The 26,477-nt window shown below is 27.2% G+C and overlaps 5 protein-coding genes across 5 annotated transcripts; all 5 read right to left on the bottom strand.

Moving 5' to 3' along the window:
• Positions 1–1,724: 1,724 nt before the first annotated feature.
• LOC114934528 (uncharacterized) lies at positions 1,725–3,808 on the bottom strand. Its single transcript, XM_029307176.1, has 5 exons — positions 2,969–3,808; positions 2,608–2,707; positions 2,408–2,515; positions 2,006–2,161; positions 1,725–1,736 (listed from the first exon to the last, which is right to left on the bottom strand). Exons 1-5 carry the CDS (start codon positions 3,730–3,732, stop codon positions 1,725–1,727), a joined length of 1,140 nt encoding a protein of 379 aa, XP_029163009.1. The 5' UTR covers positions 3,733–3,808.
• Positions 3,809–5,236: 1,428 nt separating this feature from the next.
• On the bottom strand, positions 5,237–7,299 carry LOC114934526 (uncharacterized). The gene is made up of 5 exons (XM_085485280.1): positions 6,411–7,299; positions 6,116–6,218; positions 5,842–5,949; positions 5,446–5,601; positions 5,237–5,287 (listed from the first exon to the last, which is right to left on the bottom strand). Exons 1-5 carry the CDS (start codon positions 7,178–7,180, stop codon positions 5,237–5,239), a joined length of 1,188 nt encoding a protein of 395 aa, XP_085341406.1. The 5' UTR covers positions 7,181–7,299.
• Positions 7,300–9,985: 2,686 nt separating this feature from the next.
• LOC114934520 (uncharacterized) lies at positions 9,986–12,370 on the bottom strand. Its single transcript, XM_029307170.2, has 5 exons — positions 11,393–12,370; positions 11,071–11,170; positions 10,692–10,799; positions 10,191–10,346; positions 9,986–10,092 (listed from the first exon to the last, which is right to left on the bottom strand). Exons 1-5 carry the CDS (start codon positions 12,163–12,165, stop codon positions 10,042–10,044), a joined length of 1,188 nt encoding a protein of 395 aa, XP_029163003.1. The 5' UTR covers positions 12,166–12,370; the 3' UTR covers positions 9,986–10,041.
• Positions 12,371–13,530: 1,160 nt separating this feature from the next.
• Positions 13,531–16,253, bottom strand: LOC114934522 (uncharacterized). The gene is made up of 5 exons (XM_029307171.2): positions 15,322–16,253; positions 14,891–14,990; positions 14,362–14,469; positions 13,978–14,133; positions 13,531–13,904 (listed from the first exon to the last, which is right to left on the bottom strand). Exons 1-5 carry the CDS (start codon positions 16,101–16,103, stop codon positions 13,854–13,856), a joined length of 1,197 nt encoding a protein of 398 aa, XP_029163004.1. The 5' UTR covers positions 16,104–16,253; the 3' UTR covers positions 13,531–13,853.
• Positions 16,254–17,194: 941 nt separating this feature from the next.
• LOC114934516 (carbonic anhydrase) lies at positions 17,195–23,348 on the bottom strand. The gene is made up of 6 exons (XM_029307166.2): positions 23,238–23,348; positions 20,980–21,033; positions 19,202–19,357; positions 18,517–18,740; positions 18,098–18,331; positions 17,195–17,939 (listed from the first exon to the last, which is right to left on the bottom strand). Exons 1-6 carry the CDS (start codon positions 23,263–23,265, stop codon positions 17,742–17,744), a joined length of 894 nt encoding a protein of 297 aa, XP_029162999.1. The 5' UTR covers positions 23,266–23,348; the 3' UTR covers positions 17,195–17,741.
• Between the last annotated feature and the right edge of the window lie 3,129 nt (positions 23,349–26,477).

Here is a 26,477-nt window from a genome sequence, read left to right as displayed (position 1 = left end):
ATTATTTCCCCATTAAAATGCGTTCTTCAGTTTTCCATTAATATATTATGCCGTTGTAGGGCAACCAGCAATATTCCCTTTTCATTGTTGCATTTGGCGTTTGTCTTCTAAGCACACCAATTTTCATTAACAATTTAGTAAATTTCTCAGACATAATTTTGAAAGATATTCATTGTGCTATCAACTATAAAATCTAAATATATCTCGATAATAAAAGACACTATGTACTGATGTACTATTCAATGTCATTTAACTTAAAGCTGAATACAATTTTATGATCTTTCCTTGTAATTTAATACTAAGCTACATATCAGTCATTCTTATTGCATGCATTACTTATTGCAGAAGTTCATAAAATCTAAAGAACAGCCGCAGTATTTGACAATATTTTGGCGGGCGTATCATTAATGGAAAACAGTGATATATATGATGGATTTATTCATCATTAGAATTCGATTAAATGTACAATAGTGGTAAATATTTAGAAAGAATTTCACATATATCCGTGGATAACAAATTAATTCTATAAATAACTTTTGAAAAACTTGATAAATAACTCTTCGTAAATAACTCTTGAAAAACTTGTAAATTATTGGAATCTAACTAAAAATAAAAATGAATGATATATATTATAATAATTAAGAATTTAACAAGGCTCTGTAATATAAATATATATATATAAATTGAGTGTTAAACAGGCAATAAGAGCCACATCGCAGATGACAGTGCGTTATCCCATACAAAACTAAATTTTTCGTTAAGATTAAAACCTGTGCACAAGGCACTAAATTTTTTACTTGGACACGGCCAAGATATAAAATTGAAATAATCTCTACAAGAGATTTAATTCCATACATTCCCTGTTCCCCCCTTAAGGAAATAAATGCGAGAGAAAAATATAGATCCGAAAGTCGCTGAATCGGGAAATTTAGTGCCTTGTGCACAGGTTTTAATCCTAACGAAAAAAATTTAGTTTTGTATGGGATAACGCACTGTCATCCGCGATGTGGCTCTTATTGCCTGTTTAACACTCAATTTATATATATATTTATATTATAATAATATGTTTATTGCAATTATACAAGAATATTATATACGTATTGCATTATTTCACCGAAAACATATATGATAATAAAACATTATTTTAACAAAGCCGTTGATGATAAACAACTAAAGTATGATAAAAAAATTTTATAATATATTTAGAAGGTAATATATATTTATATCGAAATTTGAAGTTTCTCACAATCACTCACTCTGATCCATTTATTATTTCAATTGAATTTTATTTTAATAAATAATAATCTAAAAAGATTTTTATTATATTACTATTGTAGAATAAATAAAATTAAACATTAGATACATATTCTTAATCTTTTTTACATATTTTTTTATATTTCTATATTTTGTTAATATATATTACTTTTTTGTAAGATAATTTATAATTCAAGAAAATAATAAAAATAATAACGTAATAAAAGGTATATAGTAATAAAAATATTAAAAAATATAATAAAGTAATAAAAAATAATTACGTTAATAATTTTGCAAATATTTTGATATACCTATGACATATGAAATAAATTTTATATATGTAAATATCTTGTCATAAATGATTGCTATTTTTATTGTTTTTTGTGCTATAGCCACACATATACAAGATTCAATTGTAATATTAATACTAATATATTATTTTAATCAACTACTTTTTAACAGATTTTTTTTCAGGTATCTTGCTGAAATATAAAATATTTTAACAATATAACTAAATTGATCATTTTATTATTAAAAACAAAGAAAAATATTCCTACTAAATATATATTAAGAAAATAAACAATTACTACAGATAAAATTTTTCTTTGCTTTTTATTTAATTTTTTGGAATAGAAGAGAGATCGAATACGCTTGATTTAAAATCTGAAAAAGAAACAAATAATTTGTAAAAATAAACGAAATATAATATTACATTAAAATATAATATAAAAAAATGAAGAAAAGATCTTACCACCATAAATGAAGGTAGAGAAAGATTAAAATTTTCAAACGTTGCAAGTTTGCATTCTAAATTATTCGCCATAATTATTAAAATAAATATACGTTTTATCGATGGTTTGAGTAAATACCAATCTTCGTGAAATGCCTTGTCCGTTATTGCTGTACTCTATATTTAACAAAAGAAAAGTAATTTATGTGAAAATAATTGTTAATCACAATCTATTATTTGCAAAGTTAATAATTATTTTGTCTAACTTTCTTAAATTCAAAAATTATTTTATATTATAGTGATTTTTATAAAAAAGAATATTGAATACATTGTAATAGATTTGTTTATGACAAATACATAATAGAAAAAAAAATTTGTATATTACATCAATTGAATAAAAAAATATATTAAAATAAAATTTACCGCGTCTAATAATTGTTGCACACAAGAACATAAGATAAAAAGTTGTACCACTGCTCCTGAAGTGTACATAATGATTGAAAGTCCTTCCCAGAACGTTGTCGATGGTACCTGAAATTTTATAAAGACGTCATAAGTAATAAATATTCATCACAATTCAATAGCAATTTTTTTTTATAATATATGAAAAAAATATTACTCACCATGCTCACCATGATACCAAGGCAGCAAAATCGAAAGACACTGTTCATGTATATTAAACTAAAGTTCAAAGATAGCAATTCTTTTAGCAGTGCAGTTATACTAAAAGAAAACGCATAATATATCTGTAAAACATTACGAAATAATGCACTAAAAATTAAATGTAAAATAAACTTATAATGAACTATAAAATTAATTTATAAATATCACATACAGAAAGTTTGAAGCAGCAACTCATTTACATAAGTACTAATTTATAATATTATCCTTACTATTATTATGTTACCAATTTATAATCTTATTCTTACTATTATTGTGTTATAATTATAAGGCTAGGAAAATTGTTAATTTAATTTTACTTACTGAATTACAGTGTTGTGATGTTGACATAATATTTTAATTTCCTTTTCTTTGCTTTGATCTGATCTAGAAGAATGTTCTTTGTTATTTTCAATTTTTTCTTGAAATATCATCGCAATTTTCACCGCAATATATCGATACTGTGCCGTTGTCATCAACACCAAATGCACCATGTATACATCCACACCGACTTTCTTTAAAAACATATATACGGCGCTGAATATTAGAAACAAACTTCCCAGCAGAAACATGTCGAGTGAGAATGGCTGCTTCGAGAAAGCGGCAGGTATTCTATAATCTTCGTAATAGAAGATATTCTTCTCGAATACTAATACAAGCGGCATAGAAGCCCAAGCTATTATCGCAGCTACGCCGGCCAACCAGTAGAAGTTGAGCGGAGTTTCCACCGGCTTCAAAGTCGCGATCACCACACTCTTCATGGTCTCGTCAGCAGTGTGCAAAATGTCATTCAACTTTTGAATCAATTGATAAACCACATCTTTACAAATATAAATTCGCGCGATCAAGAAGGACATTTCTACGAAGATTGCAATGCAAATCATGCCGTCCTTTAGAAATTTCTCCGTCGATACGAACATGCATCCTGGAATTAATGCGGCACCTATGATAAACTCAAGCAGCCACACGAAGATCCCATACATTTTCCAGAATAAGGGATAAGATGAATCATAGCTGGTCATGGGCAATAAATTGCCCGAGAATAAGTTCAGTCGAATATTTAAAGGATTCACGCTCTGGAAGTCCATGGCTCATTCAAAATCATCAATCAAGAATTTAGATATTATTTCTCTGCATTTATATTTATTCCGCTTTCCGCGTCACATACTGCTGTGTCGTGCGTATATGTCTTTCTTTTGTACTTAAATAAATGATTGTGCATGACTTTTCTCTCGAATTTCTATTTGATATCTTTATACTGTCAAACGACGAATGATGACATTTCGATTTCTTTATTATTAGTTATCAAAGTTTATTCTATAATTATGCATTTGAATATTAATAAATGTAAGTGAGATTTTCCAGACGTTTTGAATGAAGAAATTCAGTCTTTTATTATATGAAATTCTAGAAATTGACCAAATAAGTGACTACTGCAGAAATGATGACGAAGTATAGATTTTATTTCGTTTATTACAGAGTTGAGTAGAATCATCAATTTTCTTGTATTAACATAGAGCAATGATTATCTTATAGTTTTATTTGCTGTATGTACATGCATTTTATAGAATTTTATTCACTGTACTATATTGCGGGATTATGAAGAGCTGCAGTATCAAGTATTATTTAACGCGTGTTTCAACGACGAAGAACGAAATAATTTTTAACGTAAGCTTTTCTTAACAATATATTTTCTGTGTTATAATTATATTCTTTAAATTTTTTTGATTTATAATCTGTTGCTCATTATAATAAAAATTTCTTGAATTAAAATTTATACATTATTTACAAATGAATTGAGGCTTTATTTCCTTAAATTTTTTGATCTAATAGATCGCTTTTTGATTGACAACTCTTTTATAGAAACTATTTACGAAATTACTTTACATGTTTTCACAAGTTTTTTTCACAATATCACAATACAAGGCTAGTACCGTTTTTTTTACCATTCTTATATTATAATATAATTACGATTTATATACAATATAAATATCACACACTGAGTTATTTCTGTTCTCAATTATGGTCGAAATTTTTTGAATACCTGTTATGTAGACACAATACACAAAAAATTAAAATTTATTTAATTAGGAAGAAAACATCTGTTTATTAATTAACAAATAGTACAGTTTTAAAAGTGGTTACTAAATAAATATTAAATATTAACATTTTTAATTAAAAATTAATGTAGATAAATATTTTTTATGTTTAAATATCTCTTATCTTCTGTTCTAAAATAAAATATAAATATGTTATATATTATACTTTTAGCAATAAAATAAAACATAATTATATAATAATTATTTTGTTGTGTATTCAGTGAGAAATGATTGGTCGAATCGTCATCGATTCGACATCAATTCGACGAATTTGACATCGATTCGACAACGAATCAACGTCGATTCAATCATCATTTCTCACTGGGTAACATATACAATTATAAAATAATTTGTATAAAAAATTATTGATTAATTTATATAATAATTACAATATAATAAAATTATATAAAATTTATTATATAATATATAAGTTATAAAAATATAGTTATAATATAAAAATATTTAAAATATACACACGTACCTGTATAAATCTTTATTTTACTCTTAAAATCAAAAGAGCAAACGAGTATGATTGATTTAAAATCTAAAGAGACGTGAAAAAGAAGTTAAAGCAGTATAATAACTTTTGTAACAGAATTAAAACTAATCATTATAAAATTAATAGAAATAATTAAAAACCGCAATTATGCTCATATACGTATATATAATTTACATGTTCATAAAATATATTTTAAATCTTACTGTCATGAAAGAAGGAAGTGTCAAATTAAAATTTTCAAATGTCGAAAGTTTACACCCTAAATTGTTGGATATTATCATCATCATAAATATATATTTCAATGATGGTTTAACTTGGTACCACTCTTCATGAAATGCTTTATCCGTTATTTCTGTACTCTAGATTTGAATCAAAAGGACGATACATGTGAAACAGAATGACAAAAAAATTTAGTTATCAAGATATTATTTTCTCATTATGACTATGCATATTATCGATATTTTCTATTTTTAATTCTTAGATATAAAACATAGCTTTTCTTTTTTATTATAATCATCATTATTTTAATTACTAAATGTTATTTGGCTACTTTTTTGTTACAAAAATATAATATAATTTAATAATATTTTAAAGTTTACCGCATCTAATAATTGGTGAACGCACAAACATAGAATATAAAGCTGTACTAAGCCACCAGATATGTACATAATGACCATGACTGCTTCTAGGGGAGCCTTTGATAATATCTAAATTTAACACATTAATTGTTAATATATATGTCAATATTATTTTATATATTTTTTTTATTAAAACATTTATAATAATTTTTACTAACGTTGAACAATTTTTGTTTTCAATTATTTAGAAAGCATTTTTTTAGGATAATTAATGATTATAAATTATTATACTTACTGCATTTATGAGCATAAAGTCAAGAAAGCAAAAAAGAAAAATATTCGTCAAATATAATAAACTCATGTTCACAGACAATACTTTCTTTAACATTAAAGTCATTCTGAAAAAATAAATGATTATATTTTTAAAGTCATATAACGGCACATAAATGAGTTGTATAATTATAGATATATTCATCTATATCGAATATTAAATCAATACTCTTCTCAGTAGTAATATGAATCAAGAAATAATGCTTCAAAAAGTATAATAATTTGTAGAGAAAAACAAGTTAACAAATGCTAGTACTTACTGAACCACAACGTTATGATGTCGACATAATGTTTGTAATTCTTTCTCCAATGAATTTATAATAAAATTATTTTTTTCTTTAGACTTATTCTGTGAAGTATCTTCACGAAATAGCGCTGCAAGTTTCACCGCAATGTAGCGATATTGCGCTGTCATCAGTAAAACGAGATTTATCATATAAACGTCCAAAGCAACCTTCTTCATAAACATATATACGCTGGCGACGGACGCGATAAAGTTTCCCAATAGAAAAATTTCTATTGAGAACGGCTGTCTCGAAAGAACCATCGGTAGTCTATAATCCTCATAGAGAAAAAGTCTCTTTTTGAAGGCCAACGCAAGAGGTACGCAGCACCATATTATTATGGATCCAATTCCTGTTATGCAGTAAAATTTAAGCGGAGTCTGTACCGGCTTCAAAGTTGATCTCACGATGATCTTCATGATCTCGTCCTCCGCGCACAAAATTTCATTTAGTTTACTTATTATTTGACTCACAAGCTGCCTGTGCACGTACATTCGTCTTAGCAAGAAAAACACTTCTATAGTGACGACGAGACCAACCGTTGAATCTTGCAGAGCTTTATCTTTGGGCACGAACATGATACCAGGAATTATTGCGCTGGTTTGGATCACTTCAATCAGCCATATAACAGCGCTATATATCCTCCACGCTGTAGGAAACAGCAAATCGTTGCTAGTCATCGGTAATAAATTGCCTGAGAGCATGTTTAATTGAACGTTTAGGGGATTTACGTTTTGAAAGTCCATGTTGCTTCTTCGTGATAAATACTAAGTGAACACTGCACAAAATACAGTCTGCTAAAATCGTCTTCAATATTTCTCTGTATGTTACGCGTGTAATATACTGAAGATTGTTATTTTAAAATGTATCTATAACTGAATAAAATATTTAGGCAACAATTTTATTTTTAATATACATATAGGTATGTATATATTTTTATTTACATCCGTTTGATCTTTCCATATCATTACAATCTCTTGTCGGAAGAATATATAGGATAGCAAAAGTTGATCGTAAGTGATCGTCGATTTTTTGAACAATATCTTATTTTCCTTGAATTTTTATTATTCGTATAGCTTGCACTATAATATACATTACTATAAAACAAGCATAGCAAAATTATTTCCCATTTGCAAACATTATTTTCTTCTGTACTAATCATAGTACAGATGTACATAATAAATTTATTTTTATTGATAGAAAGTTTCCGCTTATAGACTCTATTGTAAAGAAATAAAAGAATTTATAAATAATTTTTTCTATACAACTTGACTGGTTTATTATATGCCATGATTCGCTTCATTTTATTTCCGAAGGGGATGTGAGAGCTATAAGGGCCTTGTAATTATCTTTGTGCTATAAAAGCAGCAATTATCTTATAGTACTGCATTCTTCGTTGTAGTCTCGAAGACACTTCAGAGGAAACTGCAATATCTAATGTATTGTATCTGATGCGCGTTTGATCGAAATATTGAAAATTAATCTTCTCGACCGGTTACACCTTGAATTCAAAAGTACTAAGATTATTAAATAATTTTTTGAAAAAATTTATATATTTTTTATACATGTGTGCATATTTATTATTTTAAATATTTATATATTAAAGTATTTTAAAATATGCTTGTTTATAGACCAATCAACAACTGCAATAAATTTGTTCCATTATTAATATAGATGTCGTAGAAAGAAATTATAAACATGTAAAATTTTTCACTATTTTAACAATATTATTTTATCGAATTATTCTTACTATTAATTCTTTGCAATATTTATTTGTTGTAAAAATTTTTATTAGCAAATTATTAAATAAATACATATATGTAATTTAAAATTTATTTATTGTATTTTTTTATTTAATTTACAGTAATAAATTTGACCAAAATATAAATCATATTAAATTTCAGACATACCTATTACACATTATTTTCAACAACTAAAATGTAATCATACGCACGGCAGAAAATGTCATTTATCTTCTGGATCACTTGCTGGATCATCATTCTCTTTCATAGTGACCATAACGACGATAATGCTGTTCTTCAACGTTTTCTTCTTTTGATATCAGGATAAGTTCAGGTATAGATCATTTTAAATAGCAATACAATACAACAGTAGACGAATATTTACCATGTCGGAAACTTCACTGAATACCATTGATATTAAATAAAATAAAAGTATGCTTCCCTGATTATGTAGATGATTTACATTTTAAAAGTTTATGTTATTAATATCTTTTGCTCGGCAAATTGAATTTATGGTACAGTTTACAAAAGTCGATGATTGCATCCGTATTAATGCCTGTCTACTGTTTTGCTATTATTAAAGATTTTTAATTATACTATATAACACAAGCGCGCGCTTTTAATATTATTTCTATTATTTAAGTATTTTACAAGTGTCAAATTGTTAATCTTCGCGATGACAGTTGCTTGAGGCTATATGAATGTGATCATAATTTTAGTTTGCCGCTATATGTATATCTCATTTCATTATATATATTTTTTTTTATTTTGCTTAGTTTGATCGAATATATAATTATGTGCGCGAAGCGAAATTATATTATTCTTTGATAATAAAATCTTAAAAATTGCAACGCATGTATAAAATTATTATTGCAGTGCATGCATAGAAATATACATCCTTTCAGGGATAAAGGGGAGAAACTTAGAAATTAATATCTCGAGTAAGAGATTGTCCTAAATAAGTCTTAACAATGTGCTAAGTGTATTTTGTGCTTCGTGCACAATTATTAGACGGCGAAAAAAATTTTTAATTTTCGCGATCTCTATGCATATACATCTGCGGTCGGCTTTCATAGCCTTTCTAATTTTCAAAGTTATTTATTAATATAGAGAGCTTTTCTTTAGTATTAATATTTATTATATTTTTTATAAAAATGAATATGTGTGTGACAATAAAAAAAATTCTTTATAATTAAGTTTAATCTATAAAGCAATAATTATATTATAAGCATTCCACTGTTTGTTACAGAGTCGTGAATTTGAAGCTAAAACTTGTAATATTTGAATAATTATTATAATTGTATCTAATGTACGTTTTATCAAAAAACTAAAAACTAAAATTTGAGATAATTTAATGTGCTGAAATATTACAGTGTTCCAAAGGACATCAATTTTACAGATCAATGACTAAAGTAATCTGCCTTATCTATTGTCAGATTTTACAGAAGAAAAGGTAGACATGTACAGTATATATATTATATATATAAATATTTTTGTATATAATTATAATTAACATTACACATATATTTATACTTTCTTCAGTGAAGAGAATAAGTATTTTAAATATTACAAACATAACAAATTATCTTTAAGTAAAATTCATTTCTTTTCAAACTTAAGAAATAATTTTAAAAAAGTTAATAGAAGACAAAAAAAAAAGTTTAATTCTGTTTTCAATACTATAGTGTCACATTCTAAATATTTTAAAACATTATGTTCGTTATATTTATTTTCTCTGAATAATTATACAAATTATATTTATGTGCAGATTTTTTTTTAATGATTTTTATTAATTTCTTTTTTTTTATTATTATCTTTTATTTTATCTTCTATTTACGATATTTAAACATATGCAATGTACCTTTTCAATTTGCTTTTAAAAATAAAAGAGCGACCGAATATGATTGATTCATGATCTAGAATATTTTTTGAAAAAATATAACATATAAAAAGGATTAAAATACTGATAATTTTATGTCATGTATAAGTAATAAACACATATGTTAAAACTTACCGTCATAAATGAAGGCAGGGACAGATTGAATTTGTCAATTGCTGCAATTTTACAATCTAGATTGTTAGCCATTATCAGTAATATGAATGTACGTTTCATTGATGGTCCAAATTGATACCACGCTTCATCAAACGCTTTATCCGTCACTTCGACACTCTGTATATTAGGTTTAAAAAATAATATAACAATGAAAACAAAAGAAAAGCTTAATAAACATATGTCGTTTTTTATTTAATTTCTCAATATTTATATCTTAATTAATAAAGTAATGTTTATGAATAAGCAAGTATGTGCACGCAAGTGCACATGTAAATTATTATTTTTTATTTTTAATTTATATTCTTTATTATGTTGATTAAAAACTTCTTAAATAAATAAATATATAAAAAATCTGCATTTAATTAATATGCATAATATTTAAAAGATTATATTATTCTTGATATTAAATTATCATTGCTTATAGAAAAAAAATAATTTTAATTATATAAAGCATAGTCTTACCGCGTCTGATAATGTTTGTACGGAAGAACATAACAAAAAGAATTGTGTTATTGAACCCATTGTAAACGATAGAACCGAAATTGCTTCCATGAGTGTCATATATGGCACCTAAAAATTTGATAAATACTTTTTATTAAAAATTAAAATAAAGACTATATATATATATACATATATGTAGAAGCAAAATTCACATTTCTCCATTTTCGAATTGAAAAAGATTGTCTGTATCGAGTTAAATCAATTATTTAAATTTTTTGCACTTAATTAAAATAGATATTAATATTGTAAATATATAGTTGAATAGAATCTATTAAGAAAAACAATTGTCTATTCTTTATTCTCTTTGAGATTTGTTATAATGATTGTTATCGATACTTACTGAACTCATTAAAATACCTATAAAGCAAAACCGAAAAACGCTGTTGATATATAATAGACTGAAGTTCACTGATAGAAGTTTCCTTAACAAAAATGATATGCTAAAACACAACGTAGAATAATAATAAAAATGTATAAAATATATAACAATAATAAATTGATATTCTATTACAATTTATGAAAAAATATACATGAAATCACATTATAGGTTTGAGTAATGTTGCGATTTATGTTTTTACAAATATTTTAAAAGCATAAAGTTATTTAATTACAATTTTATAATTAAAATGTCAGAAGAGAAAATACTTTTCTATTATACTTACTGCAAAACAGTATTTTGATGTCGACATAATGCTTTCAATTTTTTTTCTGTTATAGAATGATGTTCTTTTCGAGTCTTGTCACGATTGTCTTGTGAATCACGAAATAATAATGATAACTTTACTGCCATGTATCGATATTGTGCGGTTAACATCAACACCAGATGCATCATGTATATGTCCACGCTGTATTTCTTCAAAAAGCTGTATAGACTGGCAATTGTCATGAAGATAGTTGTCCAAATCAAGACGCCGATTGAGAATGGCTCAGCGGTGAAAGCGCATGGTAAATTGTAATCTACGTAGAGAAAAGTAGTCTTTTCGAGAATTAATAAAATTGGTGTCAATGTCCATGTGGCAATAGATAGCACGCCAACTGCTCCATAAATTGTAAACGGCGTTATTATTGGTTTCAGAGTTGCCTTCACAATATTTTCCATGATCTCGTCCGCAGTTTGTAGAATGTCATTCATCTTCTGGATCAGTTGTGCCAATTCTTTTCTCTGTACGTAAATACGCGTAAACAAGAAGCACGACTCGATGATTACAACTACGGCGACAGTACCGTCTTTCAAAGCCTTTTCTTTTGGCGTCACAATTATTCCGGCGAGCAATGCGATCGTATAAATCAGCTGCATTAACCACACAACGGCGCTATGTATACGCCACAGTATTGGAAATTGCGAGCCATCACCTGCTACCAGTAAAAGATTCCCCGAGAGCATGTTTGCTCGATTGTTTAAAGTATTCACATTTTGAAAATTCAGTCTTTTCATATTGTATTATTCGCGATGAATTTAAACTGCGTTTGAAAACTTAGCGTAGAAGAATTAAGACTTTGTACTCGCATTAATTCCCGTTCTATACTGTCGCGTATGCTTCTTTCTATATAAGTGCAAATGAATGACACATCAGTATTTCTAAATTATCTAAGTGCACTCAGTAATTAACGATTCTCTTTGAGATTTTGTTTTGCTCCGCCGTTATTAATATTTAATACACATACGACGAACATTTCTCTTCTTTTGTGGTATTACTTAGTTTGAAATCTCATACTGTGTAGACAAATTTAGAATTTAATTGTTCTTCAAGGCATGTTTCGAGTGAATAAGTAATAAATGAAAGGTTCTTTGTCTTATTATAAGAAAATATCGTAGTTTATAATTAAATGTCGCGATATACAAAGAGTGATAATTCATTAAATGCAGCTATATGCCTTTCCGTTTGCTAGGAATATATGAGAATAATTAAGTTCTTCTTTGTACTACTACCTTACATTGTGCTGTGGCAATTATCTTATGGCAGTCTCTGTCGAAAATTCTGTAGTACTGGCAGAGCTGTCAAAATTTAGAGTCGTGGAATATTATTTGGCGAGTTTTTCTGGCGCGTACAATTGTGTCAACTAAAATATATAACTTAATTTGCAAAAAAATTAAGCAAATACTGCGGACACAAACAAACTAGCAAATGTTTTGTAAGCCTTATTCAAGGATTAATTAATAAAGTATATTTTCCATGTAAATTGATCTTCACAGTAAGTTTTTTCTGTTAATTTATGAATAACATAAAAGTCAAATCGCGAAATTAGTGAACGTTTACTTATTACTTTCTGAATTATTGCGATTTAACATCGTAATATGTCGCTTTCAATTTACATTTAAATTTACATTAAAATAACATTTTTTGAGGTTTGTCGGTGCAGTTACTTTTATAAAATATTGTAGCAAATTTTATTATAGAGTTTAATGTTGTTTATACTATATTGTTAGTAATAAAGTTTACCATACAGACATTAAAAATAGTCTTCTTTATAAATATATACTCGCTACTGGATAATGGAATCCATAAGGTTTTTTATTGTCTACGCAAGGATTTCTATCTAGAATGACTGTTTTAAATAGGCTAATGTAACTTTAAAAACGTGCTGCTTTCAGGTCAATTGCATGTAATAATACTATAATAATATTATTCTCAATGCTGTATGAAACAGCGAATCATCGCTGATCATCAAAGCAGAGTTATATAGCTTCCTAAATATGTAAAAAATTTATATGTGCTATAATATATTATATTTTACTTCCAATTTACAAAATAATAAGGAAAAAATAAAAATCTAAGCAATAAACATAGATAATGTATTGGAATTTACCGTCATAAATGAAGGCAATGACAAATTGAATTTTTCAATCGCCGCAATTTTACACTCTAAATTATTAGCCAGAATTAGTAACAGAAATATATGTTTCATTGGTGGTTGAAGTTGATTAAATGTCTATACATTAAGTTTCTACATTTTTATAAATTATGTTTGTTATATTTATATGTCTTAAATTATTATATAAAACAGATGCATCTATCGCTACAAATTTTTTTCAAATATTTTTTCTAATTTTTTTTTGTCTTTATAATTTGTTCTCTATTCTATTTTCTCTACCTATTACAAGTATATAATATATCCATTGTTTTATTTTGCTCTTAAGAACAAAAGAGCAATAGAGTATGATTGATTCATGATCTGAAAATATTATCATAAAAATGATATAACAAACTTGAAAAGCAATAAACATAGATAATGTATTGGAATTTACCGTCATAAATGAAGGCAATGACAAATTGAATTTTTCAACCGCCGCAATTTTACACTCTAAATTATTAGCCAGTATTAGTAACAGAAATATACGTTTCATTGGTGGTTGAAGTTGATGCCAGGCTTCATCAAACGCTTTATCTGTCACTTCGGTACTCTATATTTAATACAAAGAAATGATATAAAAATAGGGAGAAACTTTTTAATTATACATTATATTTTTAATTTAATTGTTTATTATAAATTGGATTAGCACAAAAATTAATTTTTTCCCTAATTACCTTATAGACAGTATAAACATTATTTTTATATATTTCATTATATTTTTTATATTTTTTATTTTCGAAATGTTGAATGTTGATGTAAAACACAAAATAAATCTTACTGCGTCTGATAATGTCTGGACAGAAGAACACAACAGAAAGAATTGCATCACTGAACCAGCTGCAAATGATAAAATCGAAATTCCTTCCATAAATGTTAGAGATGGTATCTAAAGATTGATAAACATATTTTGTTAGAAATTGAAAATGAAAAAAAAAATAAAATTGTATAAATTCTCACTTTCTTTTAAGTAAAAAATTTGTTGTCTATACAAAGTTATATAAATAAATTTATACTATTTTTTTATTTTTAAATTAAATTATAAATGTGAAATATTTTTTTTGTTTGTCACACTTTTATTTTAAAACTCATAAAAAATAAATTTAAAAAAGTTCCTTGATTTTAATTTAGTTTAAAAAAAGCTAAGAAATATATTTTTTTTCTATATATTTACGCAGTTTAAAAAATAATTGTTCAAAATAAATTTTAATTGAAAAAGAAAATAAAATCTTACAAGATAATTTTTTAATGTAGATAAAAATTATTAGTAAATATTCTAAATTTTATTAATGTTTGTTATTGTTACTTACTGTGCTCATTAGAATACCTAAAAAGCAGAAACGAAAAACACTATTTAAATATAGTAAGCTGAAGTTCATAGACAGAAGTTTTCTTAACATAATTGATATTCTGTAATACAAAATATATAAATAGAACATATTGTATCGTATAAAATATTGTATCATGTAATTTATATATATACACAAAATATAAATTATATAAAACAATAAATTAATATTTTATCAAACATTAAAATTTGTAAAAAATGATAGATAAAATATATATAAGATTTCAATAATAATGCGATAATTTATAATTTGTTTCAAGATTTTAAAAGTGAATGTATAAAAGCACAATTATTTAATTACAACTTTATAATTAGCATCCCAAAAAACTTTTGCATTTTTATTATTTAATAATTCTATTTTATTTTCCATTTTAATAATTATATTATGCTTACTGCAAAACATTATTTTGATGCCGACATAACGCTATCAACTCCTTCTCCACCCATTGATCTGTCACAAGATGACTTTTTTTCAAAGAGTTGTTGCCATCGTTTTGCAAATATTGAAATAATAATGACAATTGTTTTGCTGTGTATCGATATTGTGCAGTTAACATCAACACCAGATGCATCATGTACACGTCCAAGCTGTATTTCCTCAGGAACAAGTAGACGCCGCCCATTGTCATAATGATGGTTGATGGAATTAAAACGCCGACTGAGAACGGTTCGGGGCTGAAAGCTGCTGGCAAATTGTAATCCACGTAGTAAAAGGTAGACTTCTCGAAAATCAATACAATCGGATGTATGTGCCATATCGTGACCGATATCACACTTGCCACTCCATAAATTATGAATGGCATAATTATTGGTTTCAGTGATGTTTTCACAATATCTTCCATCATCTCATCCGCTGTTCGTAGGATGGCGTTCATTTTTTGAATCACTTGCATTGTTAATTTTTGGCGCACGTAAATATTCGCGAGCAAAAAAGATGCTTCTATTATGACGACGACAGAGATAATACCGTCTTTCAAAGCCTTCTCTTTTGGAGTTACAATTATTCCGGCGGTTAATGCGGCCGCGTGAATCAGTTCTATTGACCAAACAACAGCTCTGTATATACGCCAGAATAGCGAAAATGAATTATCATCTGTCATCGGTAACAGATTCCCTGAGAGCATATTAGCTCGACTGTTTAGAAGATTGACGTTTTGAAAATTTATTTCTCTCATGTCGTTTTGTTTATGATAAACGGAAATTAGTTCGATAAACGTAAAATATATGACAACTTTGATTAATTGTGCTAAAATTTATTCCTGTTTGATTTTGCTGTCATATGTACTTCTTTCTTTGTGAGTATAGAAATTCATCATTTTCCCTTCATAAACTGTATCTAACACTCAGAAGTTTAGAAAAATTTGTTATTCTTTTTGAACGTTTATTTCTACTCGACTATTATTAATATATAATGCGCAGTCATGCGACAAACGCAGTGACATTTCTTTTTTTCCATTTTTTTAGTCTCTAATTAATGTGTAGATACTTATAATATTCTTGGTAAAGCATGTCTTCTAGATAATGATTTCAATTAATTTTGTGTTTTATTATAAGGAAGCACGAGAATTTATACTGATCAATAATTCATTTAGTAAAGCGCTCTATTTTTTATTCTGTTTATTGATGATATGGACGTGATCATAAGTTCACTATTCCTTATTCCGTCTACTAGACTTGTTGTCGGGATCATCAAGTTCCTTGTGCTACTTCCCTACATTACAGGACGGCAATTATCTTATGGCTCTCCACTGAACAACGCAAAATCGCTGGAATCTAGGGAAGTCACAGGATTACTTGTCATTCGCAATTTGTCAACTGAAATATATCTGCCATATGACTTAATGTGCAATGTAAAGCAATGTTTACTATAAAGAATGCAGTAAATTAACAAATGCATATAATCGCAAATCGATCTTCACAGTAGCTTTTTCTTTTAATAAGAGATTTCTGATATAATATAAAATATAAAATAACAGTTTTAGATAAAAATTATATGATTCTAATAATGTGTTTCTATTTAAATAATGTTTGCATATTGAGCACAAAATTTGTAACATTTAATTAGTTTAGAATTAATTTACTTTGGAAAGACAAAATAAAACCAAAAAAAAATAAAAATTTTCTAAAATTTTCACGATATCTAATTCTATATTATGTTAAGTAGAAAATCTATACATCAAACAAATTAATGAAATTAATATATATTGATATACCATTGATATAATATCTGTGTAATGTAATTTACTTTTCTATAAATAAGAATGTGTTTGTTATAAAATTATTTTTTATTTCTCACTTGTTTTGGTTTATTAACCAATCGTTATCATTAATATTAATGCACTTACGATTAGACAGTTAAAAATATATCATTGTGCCTGTTATCAAGAATATAAAATGCGTTTCTATAAAAAGATTTTTTGCAGCCAGATTAACATCTACGCATTTAACAATGGAAGATTTGAATCCATCACATAAAAATAAACTAAAAAACAATTATAAATTCTTCTTTATTATTACAAACACTTGATAAATGTGTCACTATATTACTTCAGAAAAAAGAATAATCTTTTTCATTATTTATAAAACTTTGATTTTTTAATGTATATGTATTGTAGTAGATCCCGATCTTCCAATGTATTATTTTAGACATAATGCGTTATAACAGAAGCGCATATAACACATATATATTTTCTATAATTAATACACATCTTTCGTTTCTTCTAAAGCAATGTATATAAGAAAATAATATCACGCAGTTGTCATGTTATCGCGTTACGCTGTAACATAATAAAATTGAATTTTGCTATTTCAGACTAAAACTTCTTCCGTAAGAGATTGACTAGAAGAACACTGACAACCATGCAGATCACACTCGAAGCATACAAGGATGCACTGCTAACTGCATATCCATCCAGACGATGATATACATTTCTATCGCCGAGCTGCTGTACGGGTCTGTAATTGGACTTTAGAGTGCCATTGTTGCTGTGTACTTGTTTAAACACATTCACCTGTTCGTACGGAATTATACATTAGATATTAAAACAATTATTATGCAATTTTAATAAGAGATTTTTCAAATAAAAAAAATAATTATCTTATATGACAAGTCCTTTAAAAAAAATTACATATCTGCTAAAATAAATATTTTGCATATTTTTCTGCTCACCTGTGTCTCTGATATTGGCACTTTTTCAGTCATAACAAACCATGTTACGGATTCCTGGCATCCCGGAGTAGTCAAGGATCCCTCATAATGATAATACGTCGTATGATCCCTCGGTAGCAGCAATAAAGGTATCAGTTTGCTTCTTATCGGTGCCATGCTCTTTCCCACCCAATGTGATATTATTTTCGTCGTCTCCAAAATTGGGGTTAAATCCGGATTGTCATAACTATCGAACTATAACGAAATAAAATTTATATTATAATAAAATTTATATTAAAATTTATATTTATATTTATATTAAAATTTATATTTGTATTATATTATAACGAATTAACATGATTAACGTCGCGTATATATTTTTAAAAAATTATTCATATAAAGAAGATACGAGCAAAGTGTAACAAATATATTATTCTTACTTCAAACAGAACCGCGACAACGGCAATCCCGTTCTTATGCTGCGTGGCTTCGCTAAAATTCGCGTACTGATTATCGTAATGCACAAAATGCAACTCTAATGGATCACGAACATCGTCCACGGTATGTTCGGCGCTCCAGTGAAAATGCATTTGCTCCAAAACGTATACGGATGGCAAGTTTGCACCGCTTAGATGGATCGGTACACCATCCAATTTAATTTGTACTGTAAAAAATTTGATATCTTCTTGTTAATATACAATTAACGAATATTCAATCATATTAAATCGTTAAGTTAAGATCCTTTTCTTATATTCATTATGATATAAATAAATTTATTTTGTTAAGAATAATTATAAAAAATATTAATTTCTCCTTTTTTATTATTTTTAATTAAACTTATCTCAAAGACATTAATTTCTACCTGTAATATTTAATATTTTCTTTATTTAAACAATGCAAATATAAATCATCAATCGAAACAAAAAAATAATGTTAAATATATATAATATAGAGAAAAACTTTAAATATCGAACACACAAATAAATGAAAAGAAATAATTTCATATACTGATCAATAATAATATACTGTGATATTGGATAGTCAGAAAAAATAGCTGAAAATATATAAGTATATAAATATAAAAATATTAAAATGTAATATATTGCAATTTATTTATTTATTTACTGCTATGTCCAGTGTTACTCAGCGTGGCAGAAAATGCAAAATCATATCGATCGAATTTGAGAGCACCAAGATCAGTTCTTATGGCATCATCTGTCACAATATTGATCGGTGACTGTTCTTTTCCTGTCCTGCATATTCCCGGCCAGCTCTTTGGTGCTATGAAATTATTTATAAAAATCAGTAACATACACATAATAAATATAAATTTAAAGTGTAAGACAGGCAATAAAAGCCAAATCGCAGATGACAGTGCGTTATCCCAACGAAACTAAATTTTTTCGTTAGAATTAAATACCTGTGCACAAGACACCAAATTTTACTTGGTCACGGCCAAGATTTAAAATTGGAATAATCTCTACAAGAAAAAATCTTGGCCGTGACCAAGTAAAATTTGGTGCCTTGTGCACAGGTATTTAATTCTAACGAAAAAATTTAGTTTAAAATAAAGCAGTTTTTAATAGAGAAAAGACATTAAAAAAAGACATTAAAATTAGAATAAAAGTTACGAGAATATAGTCTGCAATAAGCATATATTAAACTAAGTCAATTAAAACGGCAAAAATCTTTTAATTGACATTTAGTATATGCTTTTCGCAAGAAAAGTAGTTACGCAAACGCATGCGATAAGCATACTAGACGTAAATTAAAAGATTTTTGAGATTGTTTTAGATAGATTAAAGCGTTAAGTTAAACGATAATATTAACGATAGTTTAGTTTTTTAAGTGCTCGCATCAAGTAAATAAACTAGTTTGTAGTTTTGCGAAAGACTAAAATTGTTTTAGACCTTCGCACTAATTTGTGCAATAATTTACACGCACACATACACATAAGAGCACTGTTACTTTGTTCATTTACAATGAAGCATATAAGCACAAGTATAACTATCACAAATAAGAGCTCAAATAAGAGATGTATAATAATGAATTATATAATAACAAATGTTTATATAAATATATTAGTGATTAAATATAATTACACTGACGATTAATTTATATTAAATATTATGTACATACTACAGAAATTTAAAATATTAAAGTATTTTTAATATAATAGAAATACATATAGAAATATATTAAACTATAAGTATAAAATTTTTTAGAAAACTTATATAAATTTTTTGGATCTTCTTTACTCATTGATTTTAATTTTTTTTTACTTCATCAAAGGAAATTTAATACTAACTGTGCGTTGTCTAAATATCTTCAACTGACACTCAAGGTTGTCGTTACTAAGTCGCTAATAGCCTATACATGTAAATTTCACATAAGCTAAATAAGAATAACGTGCTTATCGCGTTTGTATATTTTTTGCAAATAAAATTTTTTGAACATCGAAATTTAAAACGATGATTCTCTATTTTGTGATCGATACCATTTGTGATAAATATGATTGAGAAACAGATAATCGAAGATATCGATTGATAAAATGGATACGAATCGATGCTTATGTTTCTTTGTGTGCATATTCTTACAAAATATATTGTTGTAAAAGACAAAAGCATTGTCAATGTTTCCGATAAATCGTTTCTATGCGAAATAAAAAGATAATGACTAAATATAAATTGTTTCTTTAACTCGAAAGCTGGCTCAATGTCGGCAATGATTGATGTTATCTCTATTCAGAAAACTAATGCTCTTGTGTATAGAATTAACTTTAAAAAAGAATTGCATTTGACTTCAATTTTAAACGCTAATTATTAAAAAATTGACATCGATCGTAAATCATAAGTACGTATAAATGTGCAAAAAGTTTTATTATGTATAATTATTGTAATTACCATGTTTGCCCGAATATCCCCATTCATTGCCAGATGCTGTCACTACCTGTAAACCTGAAACAAAGTTGACAATGTTTATATTTTTTTGTACTTAAGAATTTATTTTTTAATTCTTATAGATGCTCTAGAAAAAAAACTGTTGTAATACAAATAATGCAATTACAGCGGTCCGTAACAAGCAAGTGAAATAGTGAGACGCGAATTAACCTTGCCCATAAATTGTCCCAACACATACATCATACATAGATAATAATTCTTACATTGAACTGTTAATTTCAAACAGTATTCTGAGAAATAACACAATTCTCATATTTCAAAACAACATCTCTTGAATGACATTTTAGTTAACAATTTTTCTAATTAGTTTATTCAGATTTTTTAAATACATGAAACATATATTTATAAATATTATTTAAATTAAAGAAAATAAAAATACTTTTCAGAGATATTAATCATAACAATATTAATATAAAAAATAATAGTTGTACTTGTTGTTAAAACTAATTCTCTGTCTCTCTCTCTCTCTCTCTCTCTCTCTCTCTATATATATATATATATATATATATATATATATATTATGTATGTCAAATAATATTACGCACACAGCATGCACATGAAAATTATACATTCTCGCAGTTAACAATACATTTCGTTGAGATAATTTTTTCAATTTCAATCCGGTTACTTATAGTTCTAGCTTTAGATGCAAATGCGAATGAGAATTCGAAATAAAATTTTACGAAGAACGTGTGCGCTACAATAATCGCGAGCTAAAGCCGGCGCTGCGACTTCGTCCTCATATGGTACCAATTTGTCGAGTTTGCACGAACTGCTAATAAAATAATTATTTCCACACTCGCGCCACGCGAACGGCTCGCCATATCGCGAGCGTGTTCCTTCCATTGGCTCGATAAGTAATTGAACACGCGCAACAGGAAACAGAATTGACCCCATTGACCGTTCAGGGCCACGTCGAATTCGCACTTGCACCTAATCGTAATCGAAAAAGAAGAGGTCGGGCAAATCCGTGCAAAAGTGATCGTATTCGTGCAAAAGCCATTCTCGTGATGGTCAATTGAATCACAATCGGTGAATAAACGCCGGCGCTTTCTAGATCACCGCACCGGCCGCAACAACGGCCGAATCATTCAAACGACCCGCAGATTTTAATGAGCATAATGCATACTTCCGCTGCGGGAATAGCGCGCAAAATCGGCCAATCGGTATACGAGTTTCGTGCATAGTTTAGGGATGATCAAGATGATTCGATACTATATATACATATACACATATCGCGCGATATATTTCGTTTTATCTTTGATTATAAATATTTTATTTGTAAAAAATTAATAGCGTTATATATAATTATCTTGTACAATTCTTCGTGTATTCAAGATATTGAACATGTAAAACTCAAAAATATTGACCCTTATATTCGTATTATTAAAAATATGTTCTGGTGATGTTATCAAATCTGGAAACAAAAAGTTTAACTTTAACAGATCTATTTTTTATAAGCATATAATTAATTGTTAAATTGTATTTATTGAGATTATTTCTCAAATATATATATATATATATATATATATATATATATATATATATATATATATGACAATATTTTTTTATACATAAATTATTTAGGAAAATTTATAAATATTTATGAATATAAGATTTTACTAACTTAAAATGTCGAACTGAGTAGAAAAAAATAAAATGAGTGTTTTGTATAGCTTGCGAACAAATATGCGAAACAGTAGTAACGTTGTTAATTTAAATAGATAAACGCATGCTTATAACATAGCAGAGAGATACGAAATTATCTTAAAATTATTTCACTTAAAACATTTAGCATGATAATAAGTATGAAGAGCATTTAAGATAAATAATCGCAAGACAGCTATATCAGTTAATTGGATGAGCTGATAGAAGAAGAAGAAAACGCATTACTGACATATATTATGTTTGACATTGAACTGTATGCAAAATTTTGCAAAAAATCCCAATAATAAATCATACATTGAATGTTCTAAATGCACATTAATATTTTATAGATGTATAATTAAAAGTAGATTAATATGAATTAATCTGAGAAAAATACGAGAAAAAGTGAGTGACTTTTTTTTCAAATTAACTCCTTCATGCATACTGAAATATTTTTTGGATAAATTTTTTGATCAATTGACAGGCAAAATGACAGAAGAATAATCACAGCGGAAATGAGCTATATCGAGCAAATGCAGCGATAGGGCTCTTACCGAAAAAGACAAGGTAGAAGAGATGCATCGTGGAGAGAGCTACCTGAAACGATCGCGATGGATGACACACGAGCGCGATGACGACAAGAGTACGACTGATGAACGCGACGTAAATCTAACTAGATAACCCCGAGATTACACGAGGAGAGCTATCGCATGAGATTTAGCATGTAGCAGCGGCATGTGGCAGGGCATTGCAGTTACAGCATATGACGCGGACCAACCGGTCATCTGATTATCAGTGTATCCTATTAGGCAAACGGCATTCTTGAATACGTCAAAATTGAACTGATTTATGCTGATAATGCATTATTCATTTATCTATACACTAATTGTTGCGAATCGAACAAATGGTGATGCAACAAATCATTTGTTCAATCTACATTTTTTTTTAATTTTTACAATTAAATTAATGAAAGAGATGAAAAATATTTCAACTATTCGATTATTGCACCAAGCTCACGAATCTGTTCTGTTTAATAAAATCAAGTCTGCATTTTTTTTTTATATTTTTTTTTTTTCTATAAAAGCTGCTTTTGTATTAAATGGAAAAATGTAACAAAATGCGAATCTTAGAATTTAGTTATATTTGCTCGTAAGAAATGAGTAAGATATTATATTAATGTGGTAGCACTCTCTCTCTACCGCGTCATTATACACAATTACAATAATATCATTCGAACACAATTAAATTCACAAAACGTGGTCTAATCTCAAATTTAGACGGGTAAGTTTATGCATTTATTTGTGTATAAGCATTTTTACAAGTCAAATTTATATAATAGAAAAAAATTTATATTAAAACTATCTTGAAAGAGTATAACGTATCTTTGTTATTCCAAAAATATTTTGGAAGAAAAAAGATGTACCTTTAAGCGAGCAAATTTGTATAAAAATGTGATTATATATTCTAAAGCTTAAAATAAATTTTATGTAACACGAGAAGAATGATAAACAAGAAATTCTTTACTGGCTGACATATATGTATATATGTATATTACACGTATATTACATGTAGATATTCTTGAATACGTTTTTTTAATTTAACTCAAAGAAACAGAATAAAAACAGATTGAACTTTTCATCTCTCTTTATAACAGATATTTTAAATAAATATGATTTTATATAAAAAATTTATAGTAAAAATAATGCTTAAATATTTCTAAATAAAATGTTATCGTACTTTGTGTAAATACTTGATTATTATTTTTAATAAATAAAATGTTTCTTACTTTTAAATTTAAAATATTACATATTAAATATAATAAATATAAAATATTACACAATTATTGGCCGTGTCCAAGTAAAATTTGGTGCCTTGTGCACCGGTATTTAATTCTAACGGAAAATTATTTAGTTTCGTTAGGATAACGCATTGTCATCCGCGATTTGGCTCTTGTTGCCCGTCTTATACGTTAAATTTATATTAAAATATTACAATATATATGTATCTACTTTTACATATCGTTAACTATTCTTTTTATATCTCTCGAAAATAATTTGGTTTTTTCCATTTATTCGTTTGTATTTTCCTTTTTCTTTGCGTTTATCAAAATAATGCACACATATCAATTTATACTCAGAAATCAAATTAATTTCCTAGTATCTCTTTGAAGTAATAACTCAGAAAAAAACGCGACATACTTTTGAAACGTTGCAAAATCTACCTGTGTAAAGCAACCATTAGCATATGTAACCATTAGTGTAATGTAACCATTAGCAAGTGACCTAAACTCATTTTTACACGTGAAGTGCTCGCTATTTTACCAAAAAGCAGCTTCGACAATAATCTTCGTCCGACTAATCTACTGGTAAATTCCTCGTCAAGAAGTTGACGAGGCAACCCTCCTTTAGATTTATACTAAACTCTCGCGAAACTGCATTCTCGATCAGTCGATTTGAAAAACTGCGTGTCTCGAATTGATTGATCAATTGCGCACAAGTTTGAGCGAATGCTAAAATATGCGGCGCGTATCTCCATAAAATATAACTTGTGTATCTTTAGAATACAAATGCATGGGATTATTTACCACGGCGTAAACATTAAACTGCGTTTCAGTAAAATTACGTATGTATATATATATATATATATATATATATATATATATATATATACCTATTGAAGTTAAAGTAAGCATTCTAAACTATGCGAGAGAAAATTACATTTATTTATGCATATGTATTTCTGTGCGTGGTTTTGCAAAAAATAAATAATTTAACAAAGGAGGACTCTTCCTCTTGCATGATGATGCGGTTTATTATATCACACGTTCCTCTCTTTATCTCCCCTTCAAGTTCTGATATACTCGTAATGCTATCTGGAATGCTGATGACGGTGACACATCACACCGTTAAAGCTGTTTTTATACTTGATATTGTTTCAATCATCCTTTTCATTAGATTTTATATAATTGCATAATAAAAATGCGCACAATTTACGATAAGAAGAAGAAACCGTTTATCACACATTTTATAATATTATAAGTATCTATATATAGTAATAATAATACAGATCTGTGTTATTACACAGATGGAAAAATTATTATTCTTTATGCTAAGTTTCCTTTCAAGATAAAAGAAATGATTTTATTGGCTTCGAGTGTGTTCTTGGTAAGCTTTATTTGGCAGCAGTCACTGTTGTATATATGTAACTATTTCAAGTCTACTCACACGCATTTCGGCAAATTTAGTGAAGATTGTTCGTGGAGGTGTCGATAAAAATAGTAAACTCGACAGTGTATCAGTTTAGATGTAATCAAAGTTAAGAACAAGATTATTTTTTTTCCAAATGTATTGCTGTCATAGAAAGAAAGAAAGAAAGAAAGAAAAAGAACTTTCAAATAAATCGCCAAATAAATTAATAAATCGATTTATCATTAATAACATAAACATATATGTGATTTAAACATATTTTGATATTATATGTGTAAAATTTTTTCTAAATCTTCAGAAAGAGAAAAAGAGAAAGAAGTACAGTCAACATTTATAGAATTTCTAAAAATTATATTTGGTATATTTGTCTTAAACTTTGAGAACAAATTTTTAGTAGATCTATTATATTTATTAATTCGTCATGTACATATACACATATATATATATATATATATATATATAGAATTTATAAAGAATTAATTCATAAATTTTTACAAGTTTAGAAATTGAATCAATCTTAATCGTTTTATTTAGCGATAAAAGAATTGAATCTACTTAAATGAACGCTCTCGGCTACTCCTAATAGAA

This window comes from Nylanderia fulva, unplaced genomic scaffold (genome assembly GCF_048542155.1).
Source record: "Nylanderia fulva isolate GAGA-0341 unplaced genomic scaffold, ASM4854215v1 Scaffold36, whole genome shotgun sequence".
Lineage (NCBI taxonomy): Eukaryota > Metazoa > Arthropoda > Insecta > Hymenoptera > Formicidae > Nylanderia > Nylanderia fulva.
Note: the sequence above shows the minus strand (reverse complement) of the source record. Positions and strands in the feature narration are given on the sequence as shown.

What these genes read in the sequence shown, in the direction of transcription:
- LOC114934520 (XM_029307170.2), bottom strand. Translation starts at nt 12,165, where the DNA reads ATGAAAAGACTGAATTTTCAAAATGTGAATACTTTAAACAATCGAGCA. An exon ending in CATCAAAATACTGTTTTGCA is followed by an intron (nt 11,171 to 11,392) that starts GTAAGTATAATA and finishes GTTGTGTTTTAG; the next exon opens with CATATCATTTTTGTTAAGGA. An exon ending in TACAAACATTATCAGACGCG is followed by an intron (nt 10,347 to 10,691) that starts GTAAGACTATGC and finishes CCTAATATACAG; the next exon opens with AGTGTCGAAGTGACGGATAA.
- LOC114934522 (XM_029307171.2), bottom strand. Translation starts at nt 16,103, where the DNA reads ATGAGAGAAATAAATTTTCAAAACGTCAATCTTCTAAACAGTCGAGCT. An exon ending in TCCAGACATTATCAGACGCA is followed by an intron (nt 14,134 to 14,361) that starts GTAAGATTTATT and finishes TATTAAATATAG; the next exon opens with AGTACCGAAGTGACAGATAA. An exon ending in CATTGCCTTCATTTATGACG is followed by an intron (nt 13,905 to 13,977) that starts GTAAATTCCAAT and finishes TAATATTTTCAG; the next exon opens with ATCATGAATCAATCATACTC.
- LOC114934516 (XM_029307166.2), bottom strand. Translation starts at nt 23,265, where the DNA reads ATGCATCTCTTCTACCTTGTCTTTTTCG. An exon ending in CTTCTACCTTGTCTTTTTCG is followed by an intron (nt 21,034 to 23,237) that starts GTAAGAGCCCTA and finishes ACTTTGTTTCAG; the next exon opens with GTTTACAGGTAGTGACAGCA. An exon ending in GGGATATTCGGGCAAACATG is followed by an intron (nt 19,358 to 20,979) that starts GTAATTACAATA and finishes ATAATTTCATAG; the next exon opens with CACCAAAGAGCTGGCCGGGA.
- LOC114934526 (XM_085485280.1), bottom strand. Translation starts at nt 7,180, where the DNA reads ATGGACTTTCAAAACGTAAATCCCCTAAACGTTCAATTAAACATGCTC. An exon ending in CATCATAACGTTGTGGTTCA is followed by an intron (nt 6,219 to 6,410) that starts GTAAGTACTAGC and finishes TTATTTTTTCAG; the next exon opens with AATGACTTTAATGTTAAAGA. An exon ending in ACTTTATGCTCATAAATGCA is followed by an intron (nt 5,950 to 6,115) that starts GTAAGTATAATA and finishes TGTTAAATTTAG; the next exon opens with ATATTATCAAAGGCTCCCCT.
- LOC114934528 (XM_029307176.1), bottom strand. Translation starts at nt 3,732, where the DNA reads ATGGACTTCCAGAGCGTGAATCCTTTAAATATTCGACTGAACTTATTC. An exon ending in CATCACAACACTGTAATTCA is followed by an intron (nt 2,708 to 2,968) that starts GTAAGTAAAATT and finishes GTTTTCTTTTAG; the next exon opens with TATAACTGCACTGCTAAAAG. An exon ending in TTGGTATCATGGTGAGCATG is followed by an intron (nt 2,516 to 2,607) that starts GTGAGTAATATT and finishes ATAAAATTTCAG; the next exon opens with GTACCATCGACAACGTTCTG.